General features: G+C 42.1%; 1 protein-coding gene across 2 annotated transcripts in view; it reads left to right on the forward strand.

The window, feature by feature from the left end:
• The window catches only part of ZZEF1 (zinc finger ZZ-type and EF-hand domain containing 1), a 107,012-nt gene that overhangs the window by 57,022 nt on the left and 23,058 nt on the right, over positions 1–26,932 (forward strand). The window contains exons 26-41 of one of the 2 annotated variants that reach the window (XM_054709812.1): positions 706–946; positions 3,890–3,969; positions 7,365–7,458; positions 8,630–9,101; positions 9,777–9,941; positions 11,201–11,320; positions 12,252–12,413; positions 14,182–14,311; positions 16,100–16,238; positions 17,789–17,954; positions 18,580–18,842; positions 19,732–19,901; positions 22,486–22,618; positions 24,236–24,375; positions 24,701–24,981; positions 26,355–26,529. In XM_054709812.1, the coding sequence (XP_054565787.1) occupies positions 706–946; positions 3,890–3,969; positions 7,365–7,458; positions 8,630–9,101; positions 9,777–9,941; positions 11,201–11,320; positions 12,252–12,413; positions 14,182–14,311; positions 16,100–16,238; positions 17,789–17,954; positions 18,580–18,842; positions 19,732–19,901; positions 22,486–22,618; positions 24,236–24,375; positions 24,701–24,981; positions 26,355–26,529 (2,931 nt within the window). The remainder of the gene's footprint in view (positions 1–705; positions 947–3,889; positions 3,970–7,364; positions 7,459–8,629; positions 9,102–9,776; positions 9,942–11,200; positions 11,321–12,251; positions 12,414–14,181; positions 14,312–16,099; positions 16,239–17,788; positions 17,955–18,579; positions 18,843–19,731; positions 19,902–22,485; positions 22,619–24,235; positions 24,376–24,700; positions 24,982–26,354; positions 26,530–26,932) is intronic. The other variant, XM_054709814.1, reaches the window with a different exon arrangement.

Here is a 26,932-nt window from a genome sequence, read left to right on the forward strand (position 1 = left end):
AGATTTTTCCCTTGTGATGTTCATCTTTTTTCATTCCCTCTGTCTCCATCTTTATCCAGGCCCTCATCTTACACTTGCATTGTCACATTGATACCTACCAAGTTTTCTTTTTTTTTTAATACTGCATTATCTTGTCATTCCACTGCCAAGCACCATTAATGGCTCCCCGTTGCCCACAGGGTGAAGTCTAAACTCAGAGTGACAGTCCAGGCTCTCTGCAGTCTCCTTTCACCTTACCTATCTGACTCTAGTTCCCACCACTCCCCAGCTGAGACTTCAGGCCAGGTCAGTCTCCCCACTGACTCTTAACTTCTGCTAATGTTTATGTTCCTCAGGGCCAAACCTGCCCAGTCTTCACGGTCCAGTCCAAAGCCCATCTCCTCCAGGAGGCTTTTCTGAATTACTTGAACTTGCCAGCAACTCTCTCCTGTGAATTCTCAGCACTGGGTGTCACTTATAGGCATTTGGCACTTCATAATCTTTTGCTTTATGGTAGTGCTAGCTTTAATGCTTGTAATGTTTTATTTATGTTTACCTTTTTTTTTTTTTTTAACCCATATGCCTGTCTGGTTTCCCCAAAATAGATTTAAACTTCCTGAGAGTATGCACTCTCGTTTATATTTCTGGCCTAGTAGGTGTTCAGTAAACTTTATTTTTTGAACGAATGTCTTAAACATGATGGGTTTTTGTTGTTGTCGTTCCCAGGTTAAGAACATCCCTGATGATCCCTGCCACCGTTTTCTTCTTGATTTTGCACAGTCAGATCCTGCCCAGAACTTCTGTGGGCCATATTCAGAACTTTTCAAAGGATTCATACAGGCATGTAGAAAACAGGCCCCAAAGACAGATATAGTTGCTGGTTCCACTATTGATCAAGCTGTGAACGCCACCTTTGCTGCTCTGGTGTATCGCACTCCAGACTTATATGAGAAGCTGCAAAAATATGGTAACTTATATTACAGGGAATATTTTTCATCTGAAGGCCAATTGCTAAGTTTTAAGAAAGCCTAACTTAAGTAAATAAAATATTTTGAAATATAAACATCCTATATAATAAAAGCCTAATATGCTAAGTGTCCAGTTGTCCAGTTGGCCATTCAACCAATCAAAGCGTAACATGCTAATGATATGCTAAGGCCGCTCAGCTGCTCACTATGACGTGCACTGACCATCAGGGGGCAGACAGACAACTGGTTGACCAGTTGCTATGATGTGCACTGACCACCAGGGGGCAGACGCTCAACGCAGGAGCTGCCCCCTGGTGGTCAGTGCGCTCCCACAGGGGAAGCGCCGCTCAGCCAGAAGCTGGGCTCACGGCTGGCGAGCGCAGTGGCGGTGGTGGGAGTCTCTCCTGCCTCAGCGGCAGCGCTAAGGATGTCCGACTGGAAGCGGGCCTAAGCCGTCAGTCAGACATCCCCTGAGAGGTCCCAGACTGTGAAAGGGCTCAGGCCAGGCTGAGGGAACCCCCCCGCTTCGAGTGCATGAATTTCGTGCACTGGGCCTCTAGTATTTCTGTAATTATAGATTTCATCTTGTTAAGTCTGCTTTGCTAGTCAAAAGATTCATGACCAATTTATAGTTAGCAGACTGGAGTATATGGCAAGTAGCTTTGAGTTTTCTAATTAGCAGATAATTTGTCATATCCAAAATTCTAATGGAAAACAACCAAGAAGTTTAATGGGGAAAAAAAAACCCTTAACTTGGTCTATAGTACCAGCTCAAAAACCAGAAGTTGTGCAGCTTCAGGTTAATCTGACAACCTTTCTGCTCCTTAGTGTCCTTATCTATAAAAGTTTAGATTTGATTAGCTGTAACATTCTAAGAAATTCCAATTAAAACAATTGTTTAGGTATTTGAATGTGCCTTGACTAAGGAGGAAAATGTTGGTATTAATTCTTTAGACTTGCAGCTTCTTTGTAGCATCATCCCTGCTTGGCTTCCTTTGTTGATAGCCTGCTCCACCATTTCTTTCCATCAGGGATACCATCTCTGTGTATTTCCTGTGTATGTGGCCTGCAGCCTCACAGGACCCACAGGAGGGAGAGTCTCTCTCCATTCCTAATCCTTCAGGGGAAAACCCATCTAAAGATGAGGTGTGGGTTTTCCCGAGCACTCTGACAGGTTATGTGCTCTTTCCACGGTGCAGATGAAATAAGCAGGGACAAATGCTTCCTTCCATTAGAGTAGGTGATTGACTGTTGCTCTTATTACTATTATTATTGAAATTAATATTGATTAGTCCCTCAAATGTTAATATCTCCTTTAAGAAGTTGCTAAAATAAAACTACATTGAAACATGAGTGATTTATAGAAACAACCATCATATGGAAAAGTATATCTCTGCTAGGGAATAGGGAACAATGGGACCTTTATGGTTTTGAAAAATTCAGTATATGTTTCATAATCAAATTGTGGTTAGAGAGCTGCACAATCTTTGTTATCTGTGGGAACTTTGAGTAGAGGGAAAAAGTTTTGTGAGTTAAAAGCTGAGAAGAAGCAAGTTTCCAGCTGGGGAGAATTCTGCAGCTCCATTTCAAATCACGTTCAGGTAACATATAACTATTTGCAGTAGTGGAACACAATGAAATGTGAGAGTTAGCAATGTTTTGCTGAATACAGGTTGTTCTGAGATTGTCTACCACTGTTGCTTTGAAGAAGACATACTTGGTCTCAGTTCTTTCTAGCCCAGCCTTTGAGGACTGATCATGGGTTCTTTAAAACTGAACTACTTAAAGAGTGGTCTTTGTCTAGCTAATTTGCTCATATTTGTCTAAAAATTGGTTACCCTTTTGAGTTAGAAATGTACAGGAGGAGTTTTTCAACTAGACTAAAAGCTACTTGAGGGCACTATATTCCTAGAACCTGATATGGAGCCCAGAATTTTCTACATGTTCAGAAAATATTTATTGCATTGTACATTGGTTCAACAAGAGCTTTACACTGTTTTAGCACATATGTTATCCCTTTGGTTTTTAGATGAAGAGAAGGGGCAGGTAGGTCTTCCTTTAAAAAATCACAACTTTTTTGAATTATAAAAATAATACCCATATGTGTAGAAACTTACAAAATACAGAAAAGCTTAAAATAATTATCAACTATAATCTCATCACTTTGAGAACACCTCTATTAACATTTTTCTATATACCTACCTAGCCTTTATCTAGGTATATTTATGTGTGTGTGTGTGTGTGTGTGTGTGTGTGTGTGTATGTATATGTATGTATGTATATGTATGTATGTGTATATATATACACCTACTTTTCCCCACCCTGCATGTATATGTATGTATGTATCATACACACATATACATGCAGGGTGGGGAAAAGTAGGTTTACAGTTGTGAGTACACGAAACACAGTTTATTCTTGTATTATTATTTATTAATTATTGTATTATTTTCTATACAAACAACTGTAAACCTACTTTTATCCTACCCTATATAAATGTTTTTAATGTATGTTCTTTTTAAGTAAGACAATTTTATTTATACTGTTTTATAACCAGCTTTTTAAATTTAATATATACCATGACCTTTTTTCAATGTCAGTAATTATTTTTTGCTCATTTTTAGTATCTGTTATTTTACTTTTAATACTTTTCATGTCTTTTATGTTTTTTCTTTTAATATTTTACTCACTTTACTAGTATGTCCATTTCAGATGTTGTTCATTTGAAAAATGTTAGTTTGAAGTAACACAGAGAACCCATCACAGCTATTTGTGGCTTAGTTGATAATTTTTCCCCCATGGCTCTTTTAACCACTCCAAATGTGTGAGTGTCAGGGGAAGAACTTTTTCTGTGGGTTAGATTTAGAAACTACTTTGTGCTTAGTGTTGCAGTAATGAATTGTGTTAACTGAATGCAATCTCTTTGTCTCTCCTTTCCCCAGTAAACAGTGGGGGCATGACAGCCCTGAGTGAGGAGTTTGCACAGGTGTATTCCTTGGCAGATGGGATTCGAATATGGATGGTAAGATTTTCCTTTGCATGTGATTTTTATATTTTAAAAATTTTCCCACCACAGTATCATGGAATTAAGGTAAGTAACTCTCTTCTCAAAAATATAACTTTAGGAATGTTTTTTAAACTAAAGTTTAGTGACATGAGTGGATATAAACTAATTTAGAATCCTTGAAATCATAATTAGGTGAGTATTGAGAATGTTTAGAATAAACAGGGTTCAGTTGAGCCCACCTGATATCCTTAGAAACCCCAACGGGCATCCTATGGAACCTGTTAGACCAGGAAGGAAAGCATTACCCTAGGTACTGGGCAACCACTGGTGGTTTTAGTCAGGGGAGAGGCCCTTCTGCATTTTAGAAAAGTGGTTCTGCAACATTGTTTCTGACAGCAATAAACTGGAAGAACAATGTAGGAGAATGGACAAGCAGATTGCATATTATACTACTATATAATATTACATTACAATGTAAAGTGATAATAACAATACAGGATTACAATGAAAGTTAATGAAGTAGAGCTGCATGTATCAGCATGGGTGGTGCTCACAAACATGGCGATGAGCGAAACATAGCAAGTTGTAGAAGAATGCATAAGTATGATATTCCTTATATAAAACTATAGGCCTGGTGCACGAAATTTGTGCACGTGGGGGGGTTGTCCCTCAGCCCGACCTGCACCCTCTCCAATCTGGGACCCCTCGGGGGATGTCCGACTGCTGGTTTAGGCCCAATCCTGCAGGGGATCGCAATCCGGGACTGCTGGCTCCTAACTGCTCACCTGCCTGCCTGCCCGATGCCCCTAACTGCTCCCCTGCCAGCCTGGTCGCCCCTAACTGCCCTCCCCTGCCAGCCTGGTCGCCCCTAACTGCTCTCCCCTGCCGGCCTGCTTGCCCCTAACTGCCTCTGCCTCGGCCCCCACCACTGTAGCTTTGTCCGGAAGGACGTCCAGAAGGACGTCCAGAAGATATCTGGTCTAATTAGCATATTACCCTTTTATTAGTATAGATTTAAACACAAACCAAATCTATATGTTATGTACATCAACATGTAGTAAAATCATATAAATACATGGATATCATAAACACAAAAGTCAGGAGAATTGTTTTTATTTCTTGGGCATGGAGATGAATACCTATATGTCCATATTTTTTTATATATACACAATCATCTTAAATATTGTACAGTAATTGGGGAAAAAACCTCTTAGTAGAGGATGGATAATGAAATTGAAAGTAGGAGAACAGGATATTAGATGAGGATGGCTTCTGCTACCTAGAAGATAAAATAATTAGACTTTGTAATTGATGTGAGTGGTGAACAGGAAGATGGAATATAAGACTGTTCCCATGTTGCTGGGTGACTTGGTGGATGATAGAAGCATTGACCAGAATAGGGAAGATGGTCTTGGATCTGAGAGTGGGCAGGAGAGTTCACTTTGGGTCATGTTGAGTATGAAGACATCTAGGTTATCTGAGACATCTAGCTGGAGAATTTAATAAACATGAAAGAACCTAAATGGCTGATGCATCACAGACATGTCAAGGTTGAGATAGGGAATCTGCAATTCATTGGCAATAGTTTTTCTTTAAAGTATGAGTTTATCCAGGAACACACAGCCTTGGACAGAATCCACAATGATCAGAACATACGTGGTGCCCAAAAGTACTGGATAGATAGATGGAAGCCAAAATGAACAGAATCTCACAAAAGAAACTAAAAGGTATGGTCATCAGAATGGCAGGAGAATCAGATTTGACAAAGAAACCACAGCATTAATAGCAGTTTAAGAAAAAGAGAGTATGACTTAATAAAAGGAAGATAAATGATCCAATAAAAAAATGGGCAACAGACCTAAATATAATCTTTTCAAAAGAAGACAGAAGGAAGGCCAAGAGACACATGAAAACATGCTCAACGTCATTAATTATCCAAGAGATGCAAATCAAAACAACAATGCGGTACCATCTCACACCTGTCAGAATGGCTATCATCAAATCAACAAACGACAAGTGTTGGCGAGGATGCGGAGAAAAAGGAACCCTCGTGCACTGCTGGTGGGAATGCAGACTGGTGCAGCCACAGTGGAGAACAGTATGGAGTTTCCTCAAAAAACTGAAAATGGAACTCCCATTTGACCCAGTAATCCCACTCCTGGGAATATATCCGAAGAAACTAGAAACACCAGTCAGAAAGGATATATGCACCCCTATGTTCATAGCAGCACAATTCACCATAGCTAAGATTTGGAAACAGCCTAGGTGCCCGTCAGCAGATGACTGGATCAGAAAACTGTGGTACATCTACACAATGGAATACTATGCTGCCATAAAAAGAAGGAATTCTCATTTGCAGCAACCTGGATGGAATTGGAGAACATTATGTTAAGTGAAATAAGCCAGTCAATGAAAGAAAAATACCATACCACATGATCTCACTCATTTATGGATAATAAAGAACATTATAAACTTGAACAAAAAGATAGATACAGAGACAGTAAAGCATCAAACAGACTGTCAAATTACAGGGGGAAAGTTAGGGAGAGGTGGGGGAGGTAAGAGATCAATCAAAGGACTTGTATGCATGCATATAAGCATAACCAACGGATGCAAAACTCTGGGGGATGAGGGCATATATGGGAGTGGGGTGGGGAGTGGCAATGGTAAGATATGTACACATATAATACCTTAATAAAAAAAATTGGAAAAAAAATAGAAAAAGAAAGAAAAAAAAAGAAAGAGAGTATGATGCATTCAGCTACCACATAACAGTTCAAGTAAAAAAGATTTGGTAGGTGATGAGGCACATTGCAGATTGTGCTTCTGGTTTAGCCTTATACAGGCTGCTGACATTGGACAAGATGCCAGCTTTCTCTCCAAGACCTTGCCCTCTCATAAATCACACATGGCCTTCTGCCTGGGATGTTAGTACTGTGGTCATATTGTGACCATTGCCTGGCAGTCTAGGCATCACTTAGAGGTATCCCCTCATTCAAGGTAGAATAGAGATCAAGTTTTTGTCTAACCTCTTGCAGCAAACCAAGCGTATAACCCTTGCAAGATACTTCACTTCTCTGGACCTTCACTTCTTCATCTGTCCTAGATCAGCCTTAGATAGTCCCCTCTCCACCTCCAGTGTTCTAGAGTTTTTTAAATAATAGGGTCATGGGTACAAACTCCTCTCAAATAGTTGAAGGTAGTTTTGTGGGTTTACCTTAAGACAGCTTCATAGCCTGGGTTACTTCTAGGATTAACAATAATGTCTTACTCCTGTGTCCTCATTAGCTGAACAATAACTATAAAGTTCTCCATGATCTCAACCCTGTGTGCTTTTGAAGTAATTTGCTGTGACTGCCCTGTTGCCGTGTCTGGACAGCCTAATTATGTGTCTCAAATCCTCCCCTCAGATGGAGATAAAGCAAAAGTCCTTGGTGAGCCTGGGGAACGAGGCAGAAGAAAAACGCGGGTCAGAAGCTGCTGAGGCAAACCCTGAGAGCCTGGGTGAGTGTGCTGACTCCAGGCATTATTGGGCCTTCTGTTTCCATTTCATAGAAAACCCGTGACCTGTCTTCTAGATTAGTTTCATTGAAGCTGTGTTGACCTAGGGAACGTAATACAGGTACTAAATGTAGTTTCCAAGGATGTAGAAACTTTCTTTTTTACTTCTTTCTAATTATTTCTCTTAGGAGGCATCAGGTGCTTTTGGAACTACATCTTGTTAGGTTTTGAAAGTGTGCTGACATTGAGCCCTGGCCGGTAGGTCAGTTAGTCTGAGTGTCGTCCTGTACACCAAAAGATTGTGAGTTCAGTTCCAGGTCAGGGCACATACCTAGGGTGCAGGTTTGATCTCTGGTTGGGGTGGGTACAGGAGGCAACCGATGGATGTTTCTCTCTCACATCAATGTGTATCTCTCTCTCCCCCTTCCTCTCTCTCTAAAAGTCAATAAAAATATATCTTCAGGTGGGGATTTAAAAAAAAAAAAGCCCTGGCTGGTGGCTCAGTTGGTTGACTGTCATCACATGCACCAAAAGGTCGTCGGTTTGTTTTCTGGTCAGGGCACATGCCCAGATTGCAGGCTTGATCCCCAGTAAGGGGCCTGTAGGAGGCAGCTGACCAATGTTTCTCTGTCTCTCTCTCCCTTCCTCTCTCTAAAGTCAATAACTTTTTTTAAAAAAAAAGAAAGTGTGCTGACATTGAATATTCAGTGAAATTAGGAATTACTGTTAATTTTTAAAATGATATCATGTTTGTTTGTTTTTTAACTCTTATTTTTAGAGAAATATACTGAAGTTTTTGAAGTTGAAATAATGTGATACCTGGAATCTGCATGGCAGTGGGGAGTGGGTGAAACTAGATGGGACTTGGGTTAACTATTGAAGCTAGGTGCGGGGTACAGGGAAGAACTTTATACTGTTTTTTCTCTTTCTCTCTCTATATATGCTTGAAATTGTCTACAATAAAACTTTTTCAAGTGTGCTGGGGAGATTTTGGTTTATATAATTAGATAAAATTTGATTCTACTCTGTTAGTAAATATGTTTTATCACTGTAATAATGGAGGTATTTCTTGTCCTAAATTGTAGAGTTTAAATAGGTCATTTTCTCTCTAAAACTAGGCGACAAGTTTAATTTTGACTTTTTCCCCATGGTCTTTCTTGCTTTTTGCATGTAGCAAAAGAATGTATTCAGAAGAGTCTTCTGTTACTAAAATTTTTGTCCATGGGTATAAGTTCAAAAGAAAGCTGTGACAAGTTGGTGACTACAGATGAACCTGATCACCATCTGAAGCCACTTGACAAGCGCCAGAGGACTAGCTCTGTGGTGGAAGAGCATTTCCAAGCCTCGGCATCTCCCACGGACGCAGCGCCCCCTGCTGCGGGAGACAGGAGTCCTGGCTTGGACGTCCAGCCAAAGCTGCTACCCAGCAGTGGCCCTCCTGCCACAGAAGTGTCCTCTGCCACAGCCGAAGAGCCCTCTTCACCTTCCACTCCCACTCGGCGGCCCCCCTTCACCCGAGGGCGACTCCGGCTGCTCTCCTTCCGGTCAATGGAGGAGGCCAGACCAGTGCCCACAGTGAAAGAGAAATACCCTGTGCTGAGGGATGTCATGGACTTCATTAAAGATCAGTCACTCTCCCACGAGAGGTGAGCCAGGCATGACCTTCCTAGCACTTTCTTTTTTCAAGCCATAGGTAACTAGTCTACTCAAAGGCTTGAAGTTCATGTTAAAAATGAGCAAGTAATGCTTGAAGGATAGATCAAGATTGGTTTTAGAATGTTAAAAAAAATTGGTAATGTTTTTCTTTTCAACAAGTATTTTTTCACTTAAGATTTGTATTGTATGTAAATTATATCTCAATAATGAATAATGTACTGTTAGGATAAGAAAAGAAACATTTCTTTTGGTAGTTGCTATTTATAAATTTGTCTTATTTTAACCCTGGGAGAAATTTGAATTTGATATTTTCTGTCAAAATTATTTGTCAGTAGGCCAACATCTCTGGAAGTATTTCATGTTTTAATTTCCTACCCTAAGAATGAAGGCTTTGTCTCTATGGGGAAGTAAAGATGTATCGAGGTTCCTTCTTAATTAATTTTTTTATATGGGTTGTTGGGCTTCTGGATGGTGTCAACTGATCTGTAATGTTGGACTAAAAGTAGCAAACAGATATTGATATCCTGCCTGAGTGATATTTCTGATACCTCACAATAGTATTTCCCTTGTATTAATATGGCATCAGAACTTGGGCGGGGGGGTGTTTTCTTTCTGTCCCAGCTCAAGAGTTTTCTGGGTGTTCCTGACTTGAGTTCTGTCTCCAGTGTTGTAAAGGTTCTTTCCTTGAGAAAAGCCCAAGCCCAGAGCATCCTTGAAGTCCTGAGGATAATTCAGTATTGTGCAGAAGCCCTGGGGCAGCCGCATTGCTTCCATCCACCTTATATACTTTTCCTGTTGGAACTTCTGACCTGCCAGAAAGAGTTCACCAAGTAAGTACAAACTACAAGTCTTCAAGGAAAGTGAGCAGGGGTTGTTTAAAGAAATCTTCGTCTTCTCTAATTAATAATTCCATCATTTCTATGTAAGAAATAAATTTATGTTTTTGGTCAGTTCTCTCATCCTAAGGGAATTTGGGTTCTATCCTTTTAGTAAGTAAATACCAGGAACGTGTTTATTTCTCCTGATGAGTTTATATTTTACCAGACAGTGAGGATTATATTGCCATTTCCTCATGCTCATTATTTGGCTCCTGGAAACTGTGAAATCAATGTAATGCTCCTTTCCAGTAATGATACTGATCTAAGTACCTCACCAGGTTTTGCTAATATGCACGCAGTAAATACTTTCTGAGTGTTGACTGTGCCAGGTGCTGTTCCAGGTGTTGTATATACATACAGCAGTGGACATGGCATCACTTAGCTGTTTTGATTGGTGTAAGACTTCTTACGCAAGTATATGGAGGGAGAAAAAAGCAAGGGAGTTGGTGATTGCTAAGCTGTGATTGGTCATGGGATCTTAAGCTGCATATGGAACAAAAAGAAAGAAAGCATGATGGGAATAGTAGATAGTGAGCATGAGACAGCATCATGGTGGGGCTTCCTGGGATTGAAAATGCCCTGTGGAAGTCCCAGAGCAGGTGAGCAGGATGAGAGGTTGTGGTCAGAGTAGGATGCCCTGAAGTGAGGATTTCAGAGATAATGCCATTAGTGTGATGACAAGGTCAAGGAAGTGACTGTCAGGCGGGGATGGCCAAGGGGATAGAGAAGATCACTGGAGGTGGCGATGGCAGAGAAACCAGGGACAGAGGGACTGGGGCATCATGCCCATGGATGTTGAAGTCTCCGAGGTGACAAGGATCAAGGAAGCAAAGACAGTGAGCTTGGTGCTAACGGCATCAATGGAGGGAAGCTAAAGGGTGGGCACAGCTCCGTGGAGAGGATAAAAGGAGGTAATTTGTGAAAAATACCTGACACAGTATCTGGCATTCAGGTAGTGGTGGGAAGGTGGTTCTTATATTAGCAAAGGAAGATTAATTGTGTTTCCTTACTCCTGTGGCAGCCCTCTTGACCCAGGCAGATGGACTCACTTGCTGTTTTGTCTGTTATTTTCTGAAGTTAGTATATTTGTATTTACTTACGTTTCTGTGCCACTTCATTGTTTGTTTCTTCCTAGCTCTTTTTCATGTCAAATTATTATTAAGTAAATGATGTTTTGACAATTAAGTCATCGATGATTTCCTCTGTTCTAGTTATTTTGGACACTTGGAAGGCTGTGGTGCAGCTCTACACAAAGAAATTCGAGACACTTACTATCGATTTGTCCTCTTTATGGTCAAAGCAATTAAAGGATTTAGTAGCATAAATGACAGGTACTGGATAACTTTGTCATTTCTAAGGAAAAATTATTTATTCTTTTTCTGATTTTAAAATCAGTGTTGAAAATGTATAAAAGTACAAAGAGTAAAGTGAAAATAACCCCTAATCTTACCATCTAGAACTAATTGCTAATGTTCACTTATTAGTATATTTTCTCCCAGCTTTTATTCTATATGGGGTGTACAGTTTTTAAAAGGATGGGTCTTGGTTTATCTAAGAATTTATAACTTGTTATTTTTAGTTTTTCTTATATTGTATACAATTTTATTATTATTTTTTTAAATATTTTTATTTATTTCAGAGAAGAAGGGAGAGGAAGAGAGAGAGATAGAAACATCAATGAAGGGAGAGAAACATTGATCGGCTGCCTCCTGCATGTTCCCCACTGGGGATTGAGCCCACAACCTGGGCATAGGCCCTTAACTGGAATTGAACCTGAGACCCTTCAGTCCGCAGGCCGACACTCTATCCACTGAGCCAAACCAGCCAGGGTGTATTGTATACAGTTTTAAAACAAATAATAAAGCCACTCCCCAGTCTTCTCCATAGCAAGTGGTTTGGACATAAGCCTTAAATCAATGGTTCTTCTCTACATCTAAGTTGCATAATCTAAGTTGGGGCTGGCCCTGCTCTTGCTATTTATTGAGAGGTGACTTTTACTAGTCAGTCCTTTACCGTTAAATGTCCTCTATGGTAGTCCTGGCAAAGTGGAAATCTTACTCTGTGCTTTTGGAACTCCTGTTCTTTGAAGAAGGTTCATATGGAGTATGAGAAACTTCAGAGGTGATGATAAGGAACCCAGACCAGCAGTCTGGAGTTCCCCTGTGCTTTCCACTTCAATCAGACCAGCTCCCTGCCTTTGTGTCTGTTGTCTCTGTTGGTGATGCGCAGCTTTGATAACTTTCACTTTTACGGCCTCTTTAGGTCCTTGCTGCCTGCCTTATCTTGTGTTCAGACAGCTCTACTCCATCTCTTGGATATGGGTTGGGAACCCAGTGATCTCACCTTCTTTGTTGACATTCAGTTACCAGATCTCCTCATGAAAATGTCACAAGAAAATATAAGTGTTCATGACAGTGTGATCAGGTAAGAGCATAGTCCCACACTCTGCAGTTCTTAGAGGTGAGTGTGAAGTTCAGAGATTGCATGTAGCAGAGGGGTTCAGAGCATGGACTCTGGAGCTGGGCTCTCTGCAATATCCTGGCCTTGCTACATACTAGCTGGTGACCTTGGGCAAGTTAGTCACTCTCTCTGTGCCTCAGTTTCCTCATGTTTAGAGCTGGAGATAGTAATGGCACCTACCTCACAGGATTGTTGTGAGGAATAAATGAGTTGGACCAGTGCCTGGTTCATGGTCGTGTATGTAAGCTGGTTGGTGGTGGTTGTATTGTACACCCAGAGGATAAGGATTCTCTGCATTTTTGGAATAGTATAGCTTGTTAAACTGAAGGATTCTTTTCTGTATTTTTTGTTATATGTATATGTGGTTTTAGCCACTATAACATCTTGCACATTATAAGGACTTAAAGCATGAGAAAAAAATAGTTTGTGAAGGGTTTTTTTCCTTTCCACTTTTTTTAAAAAAATATATTTTATTGATTTTTCACAGAGAGGAAGAGAGAGGGATAGAGAGTTAGAAACATCGATGATAGAGAGACATCGATCAGCTGCCTCTTGCACAGCCCCTACTGGGGATGTGCCCGCAACCAAGGTACATGCCCTTGACCGGAATCGAACCTGGGACCTTCCAGTCCGCAGGCCAACTCTCTATTCACTGAGCCAAACCGGTTTCGGCTCCTTTCCACTTTTAATGAATGTCTTCCCACACTGATCAAGCTACCCATTAAGTACTCATGTGGGTAGAAAAGAAATGAGAAGAGAATGGGAGAAGAAAAGCAAGAGGAGAGAATTAGGAGGAAATAAATGAACGAGTTAACACCAGAACAGTTCTCTCAGAAGAGATATTCTGGGAAAAGGAGATAGAATTCAAGCTGTCTCTGTTTACCAAACCTCAGCCATGGCTCTGCTGTCAGAGGGCGCTCTTGGCTGAGAGAGGGGACACAGCACAGGGGCCGTCACCTGGCAGTCTGCTCATTGTTTCAGGCTTTGTCTGCACCTACGTGATGAGTCCTTGGGTGGGACCACACCTGGCCTCCCAGTCCCTGATAGCACCTAGCTTAGAGCTCAATTTGAGCAGGACTTACGTTAATTTGTTGGAACACGTGAATGGACAAATGTGTATTTGTTGCCTGGTAACTTATTTTGCATTTTCTGTCGAGCAAATCATTTTGTATTTAAAATTCTGGTGACTAAAACAAACTGTAAACTGAAATAATGGATATTTACAGTTTTGCAGCTAAAGGGCCCATGGATTATCTGTATGAATTTCTATCTGAAATGAGGAAGCTGAGGACCAAGCTGAGTACTTTGTTAAGATCTTGCAGCAGCTAGTGGGAGAGTTGAAGCCCCAGAGTCTCCTGATTTCCTTCTCATGCTGATCCCACTAGGGTGTGCTGAGCATGACCAAATAAGACTTTTTAAGAAAATCACTTCTTTTGGCTCCAGTGCCTGGCACATTGTAGGTTGTCAAGTAGAATTATGCCATGTAGGTACAACCTTTTAAGTTCTAGTTCTTCAGCCATTGTAGTCTGTCCTGGAAAGGGCATCTCCCTTTTTATTGGTGTATATTTATCAAGCATCTGGAAAATCTTGGGATTTTGAAAAGCAAATTGACCTCTTCCCCCAAGTTTAAAAATACCCCATGTTTTAGACCCATGGGACACAGTCTGCTAACCAGCACTTTCTAGGATTGTTGGAAGAGGCATGCTTTTCTCTCTTTTCGTCCTTCTTTCAGCCAATGGAGTGAAGAAGATGAGCTTGCTGATGCCAAGCAGAATTCAGAATGGATGGATGAGTGTCAAGATGGCATGTTTGAGACCTGGTATGAAAAAATAGCCCAGGAAGATCCAGAGAAGCAGAGGAAAGTAAGACATTTCAACTAGAGTAATCTAAAGTGATTTGCTAGGAGTTTGGAGAGGCGAGTCTGCCTGGGGGAGTGCAGCAGGCTCAGGGGGCAGGCACTACCTTAGTGCAGCGTTCACCAACCGGTAGTCCCTGGACCACTGGTGGTCCGTGAGGTCCGAAAGGTTAGCGACTGCTGGTTTAAGGAAACCTTTGGGGCAGCAGTCGCCAATGGGTGGTCTGGGAGGTCCAAAGGGTTGGTGACCACTGCCTTAGTGAGTGCACTGTCACTGAGTGTGGTCTTTACCTGAGGGGCCCTGGATACTGACTTGACCACACTCAGGGAGTGGCTCTCTCCCATAGAACTAGACTCACAGAAAAGGGGCTCATGAGGCCAATTTATTAATTTACAGTGAGAGATGGAATTGCTGAAGGCCCTGACCTCTCCTATAGGCAAGCAACATGGGAAGCCACGTTTCAATCAGGTTGCCTGGTGAGCATGGAAGCAGCCATGTGGACATGGAATCAGAATTACATGATTCAGATGTGTAAAGGCACTAGGCTCAGATAACTGCATGTCCATCTCTCCACACTAGGTGTTAATCTGTCACCACCACATTGTGCCAGGCATCTGCTGCCTCAGATTCATTGGTTTTCTTAGTATTGTATGCCTACTATGTGCCAGTTACTTTGTTCATATAACACTTCTGTAGTGCTTGGATGGAGCACACCAACTTGGCCTTTGCGATTTTTCTCTGTATAGTTCTGTAGTTCTAGAGTGACTTGGCATATTTGCTCTGATCTACTACTGTATGGTGACAGTGATTTATTTCCCTTATTTCTAAGCTATAAAGATATACCGTACGGTAGCCTCTAGTTACTTTCCAGTAAAACAATTTGTTTGTTCATGAAACAGTACCCTTACTATCTCCCCAGAAGGTTTTTCTTTTTAAGTGTTAATAAATAATGCTTCTTTTACAGTTTCCTGTAACTGTGAACACTATCCTTGTCCAACCAAGTACCCAAGCCAGAAGGCTGGATGTCGTTCTTGACCCTTCCCTTTTACTGATCCCTATATCCTGTGGGTCCCCAAGAATCCTACTTCTGCCTCCTTAATGCCTTTCAAATCTGCCCACCTTTTGAAGTCTCATTTACTGCTCAGCCCAGCCCTGTGAACCAGAAGGTCACGGGGTTGCTTTAACAGTATCTGTTATGGTCAGTTTCCCTATCCAGTCTTGTCCCCTTCAATCCAGTCTTCACGTAATAACCATGCTCAAATCTGATCACGTTAGTCTTCTATTTTAAAATGGTCAGTGACTCCTTAAACTAGCACTGGAGGCACTTTGTGGTTACCCTTTCTAACCTTATCTGGTTATTCCCCATCCCTGCTGTGTCTACATACTGAATATTTGCCACTTTCTTGAGTCTAGCTCCCTTTTACTTCCTATAGAGCTTATTATTGCTTCTATCTGGCATGCTCTCACCCTTAACCCCACCCAGCTAATACCAGTTTGTCCCTCAGGTCACAATTGAGGAATTATCTCCTTTGAAAAACCTAACACCCATTGATGTCCCTCTTCTGTGTTCTCTAAGCCTCCTGAAATGCCTATCAAAGCCCTTATTTTATTGTATGGTGTCATCTGTTTGCTGGAGGGAATTCCTAACTAGACACTAAGCTCCTTCATTTCCTAATCCTAGCACCTAGTACAATGCCTGGAATATTTTAAGTACCTATTAAAGGATGGATTGATTAATGAATAGTGGCCATATCAGAAAGTCTATTGGATAATTGTGTTTATTTCACCTTACAGATGCACATGTTTATTGCTCGATACTGTGACCTGTTAAATGTGGACATCTCTTGTGATGGGTGTGATGAGATTGCCCCCTGGCATCGCTACCGGTGCCTGCAGTGCAGTGACATGGATCTCTGCAAAACTTGCTTCCTAGGTAAATTTGAGGGTCTGAATACGCTGTACCCAAAAGGAATAATTGTTTCTATTTTCTGTGATCTTGTCCATTTTTAGATTCTCATTGTAACTAAATGAAAATACTGCCCAGTAGTATTCTCTGACTTGTTAGCAAATATGAGCCTTATCTCCCCAGCTGAATCGTAGGTCTCAGAGCTCTGTTACCTTCATCATGCTGGATGTAGGCACTTGATAAATACTCAGGACCAATGAATGTACTTTCAGTTGAGTTTCCAGGAAATTAGTTTTCCTCTGAATCATGCAGTGTTTAGAAGTAGTAAAATACACATACACAAAAAGCAAACTTCAAAAATTCTTGAAACTCTTGACTTGTAGGTGCTGAGGTAAAACAGACCAACAGTAGGGAGCAGTTGAGTGCTCTTAGTGCACGTGGCCCAGTGGTAAAAGATACAGCCCCTGCCCTGGAAGGAGACTGGACATTTGTGCTCTAGTACAAAAGTGTGCATATGAGTTACAGATGAGAAGTACAGATTTTTCTGGAAACATTGAGAAGTAGCAGTGATCACTGCTGCAGGGAAGCCTTGTGGAGGAGGGTGAATGTGAATTGGTCTTTGAAGAAAGTTAGGACTGGGTGATGTGAAGGAAACATTGGAGAGTGAGTGCATCACCATCCAGAGCAGAGCAAGACCAGTGCCAGAGGAGTGAGCATCTGTACCATGCTTAGGTAGACATGCTCAAGTGTCCAGCTGAGTGATGGACTGAGACAGGTGGGGCTCAGATTGTGGGCCCTGAGATACTAGGCTAAGGAATTTGAATGAGTCTACAGAGATCAGGGAAGGTTTTTCAAGCAGAATATTAACATGATCAGAGCTATGCTAGAGGAAGGTGGTTCTGTCCATCTGAGTTTCCCTTAGGAAGTCAATCACAGCGGTGACAAGGGGATTAGTGTCTGGGCTAGGGTTGTGGCAGTGGGAACAGAAGTGGGTCAGGTGTGAGGAGCAGTAAGTAGAGTCTCTGGCAGTGTTTGGAGACCCACTGGATTTAGAGTAGGAAGGAAACCAGAGCAGTCAGTCAGTCTCTTTTGTGTTTAACATTCTTTCTCACTCTGGGGTTATGAAGTCTGTTTTAATCTCTGATTCTGAAATGAAAAGGTAAGAGCAAAAACATGGTCACTCCTCAATGCTTATTACCAGGAATACACAGTAGATGCTTAATATTTGTCAGAGGAGGGGTCATGGTAGGTAGCTCACAAAAGGGCACGTGGACTTGTTTCTACCAAACAGTGGTCATAATGGAAATTGGTCGTTGACTTGATCAGTCTCTGCTGCGCTGGAAAAGGGAGTCAGTCCACGGTACCATTGATAAGATGTTCTGTGCGGAGAATATTGTTCATTATATGCTCAGAGCCACTGGGCAGAATTCCTGGTTTCCAGGAGATGCCTGTGGCTCCTAATGTCCTGATCAGTGAATTGGGAATAGCTCTGCTTCTGGGGTTGGTTTAGGTTTGGAAGCAGCTGTTCTAAGAGCCCTTTGCCCAATCCACCTCACATTGATATTTTTTCTCCCCAGGTGGGGTGAAGCCTGAGGGCCATGGAGATGACCATGAAATGGTCAACATGGAGTTTACCTGTGATCACTGCCAGGGTTTGATCATAGGCCGGAGGATGAATTGCAATGTGTGCGATGACTTTGACCTTTGCTATGGATGCTATGCAGCAAAGAAATATTCCTATGGGTATGTCTCAGATGTCCTCTAACCCTGTAACTTTTTTCCCCATGTATTCCTTGGCTATTTTTTATAATTTAAAAACCTTTTATTATAAAAATTTTCAAATATACCTACAAGTAAATAAACTAGTACTAGTACAATGAATCCCCATAATACCCATTACCCAGATTCAGCAGTTAGGAAGATTTTGCTTTGTGTGCTTAGCTTATTCCTTCCTCTTTTGTTTTGTTTTGTTGTTGTTGTTGTTAAAGTATTTTCAAGCAAATTACAGATCTTAAATCATTTCTTTTCTACATACTTCATATCCATCTCTGAAAATTATGGGCATTTCCTTACATTACCAATATGCTGTAACTACACCTACAAAATTTATCAGTAATGAGCTCTTACATCTTCTGGTTTTCATAGACAGTTTTCTGGGGTTGTGAAATCCTGAAATGATATATACAATGCTTGTGTTTATTCATTTTTCTGGGTGAGGACATATGTTTACCTTTAAATTTTTAATAATCATAGCCTTAGAGGTAATGAATGCTCAGTTGTGACCATGCACGTGCTCTCCTGAGGCACTGTTCTCCTTTTTGGAGCCTCACAAAAGGGTGTAGGCCTTAAAAATGTCTTGCCTTTGCAGCCATTTGCCTACCCACAGTATCACGGCCCACCCGATGGTGACCATCCGGAGCAGCGACCGACAGAGGCTCATCCAGCCCTACATCCACAACTATGCCTGGCTGCTCTTTGCCGCCCTGGCTCTCTATAGTGCCCACCTGGCCAGCTCAGAGGAAGTGGATGGTGAGAAGCTGGATCCCCAGGCCCGCAGCTGTGCCGTCACCCTGCGGAGCCAGTGCATGCAGCTTGTCGGGGACTGTCTCATGAAGGCTCACCAGGGAAAAGGTGATTGCTCCTCATGCGCAGAAGCCAAACCAAACCAACCCTCAGCTGCTTGTGAAGGAAAAGCCCAGCAGAAGTGAAACACTCTGCTCTGTTCAGTTTTCCACAAAGCAGTGCTCACCCTGGGGTAGAAGTTCATTTTGAATTCCCAGATGCATTTGAGAGAAATGTTGGCATTACAGTAGCAGTTTCTCAAACATATGTACATGAAGATGTAAAATAAATTAATAATTAAAACTCTGATGTCTGTGGATGAAGTATTCCATATCTGAATCTTACAGACTTAACTTTGCCAAAGGAATTCAGCCTTTTTTTAAACCTGGAATGCAAATCTACTCCCACACAACTGTATTCTAAATGAGAGCTATTTATAACTAAAACAGTTTGACTAATAAAATATCTAGATGATTTTGACTTTACTGAGGGGAGCTAAGAAGAAAATAACATGAATATTAAACTTCTGAGACATTTAAATTCTTTGCAGAATAATGGACTCCCCATTCTAGTCAACACTGGGGAAATCAGGCCTGTAATAAGAAGCAGGTGGGCAGTCTCAGTGCTTCAGAGCTATTTTGCTATCTGACAGTGGGAATTTAGAAATCTGTTTGTGTGGGGCTACTATGTTACTGTTGATGATTTTCTAAATAGACAATCCTATTGTATCTATTGTTAATAAAGTACATGTATCCCTCACTATCCAAACTTTTGGTGTGTGAAATCAGAGCTGAATAGATTTAGATAGCCAGAGAGGTTTGTATTGAGTACTCCTTGGTTTGGTTTTTAGAGAATTCAGTCTTTTATTTCTATAAAGTAGCTAAGTGGTTTATGGCATTTGCAGGAAATCACCCTTTTTATAAAACTTTTAACGATTCTCTCATTTGCTTCCATGCAGGTCTTAAAGCTCTAGCTCTTCTTGGTGTATTGCCAGATGGTAACGCTGCTCCAGGAAATCAGGCCCCGCCAGTCATCGTGCCCGCCCGAACGGCAGAGGAGCAGCTGGAGAAGGAAGCTGTCCGGATTGCGGAGGAGCTGGCAGATGCAGGCCCTTTTGTGCACTGCAATGTAAGTAATGATTCTTTACTGCGCAGGTTGAACAGAGAGCCATTCACACGAGGGGCAGAGCAGAGAGGTTAAGAGCACAGACTCGACTCAGATTACCTGGGTTCTGATCTCTGCTCCATCAGACCTTGGGCACATTACCACAGTCTCTTCGCTTCAGTTTTCTCATCTGTAAAACGTGGCGATAATAATACCTATCCTATAAGGTTGTTGTGAGGATTTACATACATTATGTACATTGAGTTAATGTATGTAAAGTGCTTAAAACACTGTTCAAGTAGTTCCATGTCAGTGCTAACTACTCCTCTTACCTGCCTCCTAATGGTTTTTATAAGGATTGAATAAGATTATGCACCTAAGCCCTGGTTGGTTTGGCTCAATGAATAGAGCATGGGCCTGCGGACTGAAGAGTCCCAGGTTTGATTCCAGCCAGGGCACATGCCTGGGTTGCGGGCTCGATCCCCAGTAGGGGGCGTGCAGGAGGCAGCCGATCAATGATTCTCTCTCATCATTGATGTTTCTATCTCTCTCTCCTCTCCCTTCCTCTCTAAAATCAATAAAATATATATTTTTTAAAAAAGATTATGCACCTAAAAAGATTAGTTTTTGGCCCATGGTGAACCCACGACCCTTCGGTGCTTGGGCCAGTGCTCTGTCCACTGAACCACACTAGCCAGGGCAAGCATGTCCTTAATTTTTCATGCAAAAAGATATTTCAGGCTTATCTTAGGCTTTCCCTGCCTAGAGACTGGAATAAGCCTTTTTCTAGGGCATTATTTTTTTCTTTCTCAATTGTCTCCACCCTTTGGTGTCCAGCCTCTGACACAGTCTCTTAAAAAGCTTCAGTTTCCATCACTTTCCCCATAACAGAACCTACGTTTCCCCACTACGCTGGCCCTAAGGACCACGTCCCATTTGGGCCTTGAGTACAAATCACTTGTTTAAACTCCCAGGTGTTTCTAGCCAATTCCAGGCCATATTAAGGGTATCTCCCCTCCCTTCTCCCTCCAGTGACTAGAAATGCTTTTCGTTTTAAACAACCAAGAAAAGAACCTCAGCCAGAGGCATCACCCAGGGGATTTTATCTACAAGGGCCCCAGGCCAGTAATGAGACTAGGTGCTACTTATGTGCACTGCAGTGGCATTTGGGAGTCCTGTAATAACAGGAAAGAAGATCAAGAGTAAGATGATTAGCCAGAACTTTGGAATTCTGTTGTTTTTGTAAAGGGCCACATGGTACAGAGAGTATGGTTTTACAGGTCTGATTTTCAGAGTGGGTATTTTTAACAAGGCAAATGGCTCTCCCAGCCTCAGTCCCTTCTTAGGATGATCTTATAATCACTTTTTCTACGGAGGGGATTGAGTGTAGGATTGATGTTGTGGTTACTGTAGCTAGAGAGAGGATGATAAGCAACGGCCACTGGGAGATGTCAGCATCTTATGGCATTTGGTGCTGTACAAAACTCCATTTTTGGATTCAAAGCGTCCTGGCCTCCCCAGACTTCTTGGGGTGCCTTCACCACAGACTTCCTGTATGACCTACTTTCCATGTATAACCTGTGTGACAACAGGGAGAAGCACCCCGCAGGCCTAGGGAGTGCAGGTGGTTTTGGGGTGACACAGTGACTCCTGGAGAAATTCAGGCTGAGGGCTGCCACCCTGCCAATCTGGGCAGCTCACCACCAAACTCCTGAGCCCAGAAAACGGTCGCAGCTACTCTAAGGGCCCCTTACCAAGTCTACTTGCCAAAATGGAATTCTCAGAAGTTGCTAGAAGGAAATTTACACCTTTGTTTTTTTCTTTTTCCCAAGAGAACTTTCCATACTTGGCTTCTGAAAGCCAAATAGGGTGTATTAAAGGTTTTAATGGAGCCACTGCTATGTGATTACAGGCTCTGACTGAGGGGCGTTGCGAAGATGTTTGTTGGCTGTGATACAGTGGTTACTGTCTTAGATACAGACTTATCATTAGAAATGAAGGACATCTTCTAATGGAATTCAGAAGTATTTTAGTGTGTGAAGGCTGATTGGTTAATGATTTAAACATTTTTTAAAAAAAATATATATATTTTTTTTTTATTGATTTTTTTACAGAGAGGAAGAGAGAGGGATAGAGAGTTAGAAACATCGATGAGAGAGAAACATCGATCAGCTGCCTCTTGCACACCCCCTACTGGGGATGTGCCCGCAACCAAGGTACATGCCCTTGACCAGAATCGAACCTGGGACCCTTGAGTCTGAAGGCCGACGCTCTATCCACTGAGCCAAACCGGTTTCGGCGATTTAAACATTTTTTAAAAATCCTCACCCCAGGATATGTTTTGAAAGAGAAAATATAGATGTGAGAGAGAAATAGCAATTGGGTGCCTCCTATTAGCGCCACAACCAGGCATCAAACCCAAATCCTAGGTATGTGCCCTGGCTGGGAATCAAACCCATAATCTTTTGGTGTACAGGATGATGCTCCAACCAACTGAGCCACCTGGCCAGGGCTGATTAATGATTTTAAAAGTTGTGTTGTAATATTAACGAGTAAACTTTTGTAGTAAGAAACCTTAATTCTTTTACACTCACCATTTTGATTTTAGGGAGAGAGTGGTGTTCATAAGGAAGGCATACCTTTGGATCACAAGCAGAGAAATAAGGCAGAAGAAAGTGGGTCATGCCAGACTCAAATTTCAGGCTCTCCTGCTGATGCTACCACACCTACAGGACTTTCAGGTAAAGACTGTTTGACCATTCTCTTGAGCTCTCTCATCTTAAAATACACACATACTCATCCCTGAGCTATTGGTTGCACAAGTTAAAATTGGCCAACAAACCAAGGTGCATGGTTTCTTAGTTCTGTATCAGATGATACTGATAATACTTCAAAAGTCATCTTTCCGCCCTAGCCAGTTTGGCTCAGAGCATCGGTCTGTGTACTGAAAGATCCCAGGTTCAATTCCGGTCAAGGACATGTGCCTTGGTTACAGGGTTAATCCCAGCCCTGATTGGGGCATGTGCAGTAGGCAGCCAATCAATGTGTCTCTCTCACATCGATGTTTCTCTCTCTGTCTCTTCCCCTCCCTTCCACTCTCTCTAAAAATCAATTGAAAAATATCCTCAGGTGAGGATTAACAAGAACAACAAATTAAAATATAAGTCATCTTTCCTTCACTTTGCTTGCTTTCCTACCTTGTTTATTCCCTAATTTACTGAGTGCCTTCTATGTGCCAATTACTGTGCTAGACCCTGGGGATGAAACAGAGACCAAGCCAGACAGACACATAGCTCCTGCCCTTGTGGAGCTTAGTCTGGGAGGGTTTAAGGCAAAGGTGCAGGTGACTGTAATTTGAGGTGGAATGGGATTCTGGTCAGCAGAGAGGGGTAACACCTCTGCTGACCAGGTGGTTGAACGTTGACCTATGAACCAGGAGGTCATGGTTCAATTGCTGGTCAGGGCATATGTCTGGGTTGTGGGCTTGATCCCCAGTGTGGGGCATGCAGGGGATAGCTGATCAGTGATTCTCTCTCTTCATTGATGTTTCTCTCTTTTTATTCCAATGGCATGATATGTTAAAAGGCAGTTAAACACCGTGAGCACAAAAGAGCAGGGCCAGGGGAATGTGGGTTACAGAAAGGATGGGAGAGAGAAGAGTGGGTGGGCTCTACATGTAATATGGCGATTAGGGTAGGCCTCCTTGACCAAAACATACGTGTTCAGAAATAAGTTTTTAAAGTCCCAGCTTTGGCCCTGGCCAGTGTTCTCAGTGGTTAGAGTGTTGGCCTATGCACTAAAGGGTTGTGGGTTTGATTCCTGGTAAAGGGCATGTACTTGGGTTGCTGGTTAGCTCTCTGCCCCCAGTCAGGGCGTGTGCGGATTCGCTCTCCACCCCCAGTCAGGGCATCTCTTTCACCACATCGATGTTTTTCTCTCACTCTCCCCATCCCTCCCTCCCACTCTCTCTGAAAAGCAATGGAGCCCTGGCTGGTTTGGCTCAGTGGATAAAGCGTCAGCCTGTGGACTGAAGGGTCCTAGGTTCGATTCCGGTCAAGGGCACATGCCCGGGTTGTAGGCTTGGACCCCAGTGGGGAGTGTGCAGGAGGCAGCTGGTCAGTGGTTCTCTCTCATCATTGATGTTTCTGTCTCTCTCTCCCTCTCCCTTCTTCTCTGGGGAAAAAAAAAAAGGCAATGGAAAACAATATCCTCTGAGGGAAATCAATCAATCAATCAATCAATCAATAAAGTCCCAGCTTCGTTCTGTAGCAGCACAGGCACAATGCAGGGGTTTACTTGCCTCTTTGTACATACATAGAAGCTGACAAAATCTGAAAGTTTGGTATTTTACAACTCAGATGCTGAAAATTCAGGAGCATCATCTCAGAAGCCCGTCGAGGAAAAGGCAGTTACTCCAAGCCCTGAGCAGGTGTTTGCTGAGTGTTCCCAGAAGAGGATTTTGGGGTTATTAGCAGCCATGTTACCTCCCTTAAAGTCGGTAAGAGACAAATGGCATTTTCTTTTTAAAAGAGCAGTGGTGTTATACATAGAATAAAAGTGTTTTGTAAGCCATATACTAAAACCAACTCTTAATAGCAGTCATCTGTGTGTTCCTGAGGGTAGGGTTATAAATTAGAAGTAGGATTGTAAGATGATACCTGAGAATGTATTTTATAATTGATTGTACATAAGCCATTTATGAAAGATATTGCATAATTCCTTTGGCACGAGGACAGTTGTAAATAAAACATGAAGGGAATAGAGTCTTTAGTTGGTGATTGTATGTGGATTTTGTATTGAAGAGATTTTTCTCCCTCTCTTAGCAGGATCCCACAGTCCCCCTGATAGACCTGGAGCACGTCCTCCCACTCATGTTTCAGGTTGTCATCTCAAACGCAGGCCACCTGAATGAAACCTACCATCTCACGTTGGGTCTTCTTGGCCAGTTAATAATCCGCCTTTTGCCGTCAGAGGTAGATGCCGCAGTGATCAAGGTCCTCTCAGCCAAACACAACCTATTTGCTGCAGGGGACAATTCCATTATGCCAGATGGCTGGAAGACCACCCACCTACTCTTTAGCCTGGGAGCTGTGTGTCTGGACAGGTAGCCACCCCCACTCTGCTCTATCTTGGTGTTCATTTCTTTAAGTCAATGGTCTGGCTGTTGATTAATATCAGTGTGCTTCAGTGCTGTTGTCCAGGAATCTTTTGTGGGAACAGAATTACTTTTATTAGCAATGTTGTCATCAGACATTAAACTGTGCTCAAAACCCACATTAAAACAGCTGTTCAGTCTGGGCACTGTCTGCTGATTCAACTCTCTGGTTGGTTTGTTTTTCCTGAGAGCAGTAAGTGTAGGCTTTAGGGCTGAAGAAAATAGATCCGTTTTCATTATAACCGTAATAATCACAATACCAAATTTGTAAAGCAGAAATGAAGACTAAAAATCATCCTGGCTCACACCATATTAAGGATGCTGGTTTTTTTGTTTTGTTTTGTTTTCATATATTTTTATTGATTTCAGAGAGGAAAGGAGAGGGAGAGAGAGATAGAAACATCAATGATGAGAAAGGATCATTGATCTGCTGCCCCTGCATGCCCCACTCGGGATTGAGCCTGCAACCCAGGCATGTGCCCTGATTGGGAATCAAACCTAGTTCATAGGTCCGCGCTTAACTACTGAGCCATGCTGGCCAGTGTGGCTCGGTGGTTGAGTGTCGACCCATGAACCAAGAGGTCACCAGTCAATTCCATCAGGGCACATGCCCGAGTTGCTGACTTGATCCCTGATAGGGGGCGTGCAGGAGGCATCGATCAAGCTTTCTCTCTCATTGATATTTCTATCTCACTACCCCTCTTCTTTCCTCTCTCAAATCAATAAAGACATATAAAAAAATAAAAGTAGATTTAAAAAATATATATATACTTCTTTCCAACAACAAAAAGAAGTAAAAATAAACAACAAAATATATATACATATATTTCAAGCTTTTTTTCTATCATGACTATGCACAAGCACACAAATGTGTATAAGTTTTTATAGAGATTTAAAAAAACATAGCTGTAGACAATATGTAAGTAACAGATCTTGATCCCCCCCACCTTCCACTTACCATTATATGAAAAGCATTATTCTGGTAGTTTTTAAACTAATGGACCCTAGCCGGTTTGGCTCAGTGGATAGAGCATCGACCTGCGGACTAAAGGGTCCCAGGTTCAATTCCGGTCAAGGGCACATGCCCAGGTTGCGGGCTTGATCCCCAGTGGGGAGCGTGCAGGAGGCAGCTAATCAATGATTCTCTCTCATCATTGATGTTTCTATCTCTCACTCCCTCTTCCTCTCTGAAATCAATAAAAATATATTAAAAAAACACTAATGAGTGATTCTTTGGTATGCTTCTGGATCTCCTTGGAGTGTAGCAAACTTTGCTGAGTTTAATTTGGAGCTTGTGCACTAATGGAGCTCTTGCCTTCCAGCCGGGTGGGTTTGGACTGGGCGTGCTCCATGGCAGAGATCCTGCGGTCACTCAACAGTGCCCCATTGTGGCGCGACGTCATTGCCACCTTCACAGACCACTGCATCAAGCAGTTGCCTTTCCAGCTGAAGCACACCAACATCTTCAGCCTGCTAGTGCTGGTCGGCTTTCCCCAGGTATATCCCTCTGAAGGCCTGGCCACCTCTTTCTACCTTCAGCACACACATCAAAGTCTCTATAGCATATATCTTTGGAATTTTCCCCCTCTTGTATAATCACCTTTATATAATATTGATATATTTTTAAGATTATGAGATGATTTTTTTAACTTGCATTTTCAACAGTTTAGTCATTTGATTCATTTTGCTAGCCAGTAGTTGGCTTTGAATAATAGTAACTATAATATAGTAAATTACAAAGCACTTCAAAGTACAATTGTTTTTCACTTTGGCATTCATTTTGATCTCATTTCTAATCTTCATATCTCTCAACTGGTTGGGACAAAGAGGACTGTGAAACCATGGCTTCTTCATCCAGCAAGCATTTAAACCAATTCTTTGCCAGGCCTGTGTCAGGCTC

The sequence above is a fragment of the Eptesicus fuscus genome, chromosome 20, assembly GCF_027574615.1.
Source record: "Eptesicus fuscus isolate TK198812 chromosome 20, DD_ASM_mEF_20220401, whole genome shotgun sequence".
Classification (NCBI taxonomy): Eukaryota; Metazoa; Chordata; class Mammalia; order Chiroptera; family Vespertilionidae; genus Eptesicus; species Eptesicus fuscus.